The sequence below is a fragment of the Mandrillus leucophaeus genome, unplaced genomic scaffold, assembly GCF_000951045.1.
Source record: "Mandrillus leucophaeus isolate KB7577 unplaced genomic scaffold, Mleu.le_1.0 Scaffold1135, whole genome shotgun sequence".
In the NCBI taxonomy this organism is placed as follows: Eukaryota; Metazoa; Chordata; class Mammalia; order Primates; family Cercopithecidae; genus Mandrillus; species Mandrillus leucophaeus.
In genome coordinates this window covers 225631-227046 of record NW_012099599.1, presented here as the reverse complement: position 1 = coordinate 227046, position 1416 = coordinate 225631, and the positions used below count along the sequence as shown (strand labels likewise).

The 1416-nt window shown below is 52.0% G+C and overlaps 1 protein-coding gene across 1 annotated transcript; it reads right to left on the bottom strand.

Moving 5' to 3' along the window:
- Positions 1–200: 200 nt before the first annotated feature.
- Positions 201–864, bottom strand: CCDC140 (coiled-coil domain containing 140). The gene is given in 3 exon segments (XM_011996083.1): positions 201–249; positions 251–468; positions 470–864. Coding segments are annotated over 3 exon segments (495 nt in total). The 5' UTR covers positions 698–864.
- Positions 865–1416: the final 552 nt, after the last annotated feature.

Sequence of the window (1416 nt, the reverse complement as noted above, 5' to 3'; positions counted from 1 at the left end):
AGAAAAAGAAACTTTATTTAAAAGAGGAAACGGGTGTTTTCTTGGGTGACGGGAGATGAAAAAGTTTAAGGTCTAGGAAGGAACTTAATGAAAGTCATATGTAGAAATTTAGGAAGCTGAGGCATCCTGCTTTGGTTGTGGTGATGAGAGTTTCTCCCCTCTTCCCTCGCCCACGCCTTCCCCTCCATTCTTCCCTCACTTTAATATATTTTTTTAAAATTTATTTCCTTCTTTCTCTCTTTCATTCTCTCTCTCTTTCTTCTTTTTCATCCCCTCCGCCTCTTCCCCAGTTTTGAAAGAGTGAGGGGTCGAGAGAGGACGTGTCCTAGGGCAGGCAGCCCTCCCGGGGTCTGTGGACTGCGGGCTCTCAGGAGACGCCCGGGTGGAGTCGAATATCTCCGAGAGGCAGGTGCGCGCAGCACGCTTCAAAACGCCTCTCTGCAGTCCCAGGTCCGCGCTCCCCAAGACTCTGGCCAGATCGCGCGGGACTTGGCCCCTGACAACTCTGCCTCCTCCACCTGTCGCGTTTACTCCGTTTAGTTGGCTATGCAGTCTCTGGCCCCAGATGTGCTTTTAAAACCCGAGGAACGCGGGTGCCGTACTGATTCTCAGCCTCTTCCCTCGGGGTCCCATGATCCCACTGTGGCGAGCTTCCAGGCTTAGCGAGGAGATGTGGGTTTGAACATTCGTCTCCCATGTTTCTCTTTTCTTGCTCCTCGCGTCACTGGCCCCTCTTCCCTACCGCTGAAATCCATCTCGAGGAGAAATTTTCTCCGAGGGTTCAAGAGACCCAGGCTGAGAAGCGGCTGCGGTTCACTGCGCTGGTTCAGGAGCTGGGGCCGCGTGGAGTCGGAAGGAGTCCAGTTCGGATCTGAGCGAAATAAAGACCTGTTAGCTCCCTCCGCCCAGTACCCTCCTCCCCCAAGAGCAGGACACACAGCCCCAGCTCTTTGTGTACAGGCGCCCGGAGGCAAGAGTTCCTGGAGTGGTCACTCGCCTACTTTTTTGCTCCAGGAATCAAGGAAACCAACGGACCCCAAGATTTCTTTTATTCACTTCTTCCAACTCTGTTCCCGCCCCGACTTCACTCACAGCCTTCGCCTGACTCTGCAGAGGTCAGACTTTCTGGTCTTTCCAAGGCCCAGGCTGCCTGCCTCCAATATAAGACGGTCCCTCAGCTAAGTAAGGCCCTTCAACTCTTACCCCTTTCACACACTCCAGGTTCTTTCACTCACACACATACACACAGCCCGAATACACACACTCCCCGAATACACACACCAAAGAGCAGTTGCCGAATTTCTCTTCTAAACATCACCTCCACCCCACCATGAACTTTTACCTAATTGAGTAGAACATTTTTTGGAAGATTAGACAGACTTACTCTAATTTTCTAAAAGACACCTTCCCCCCTCC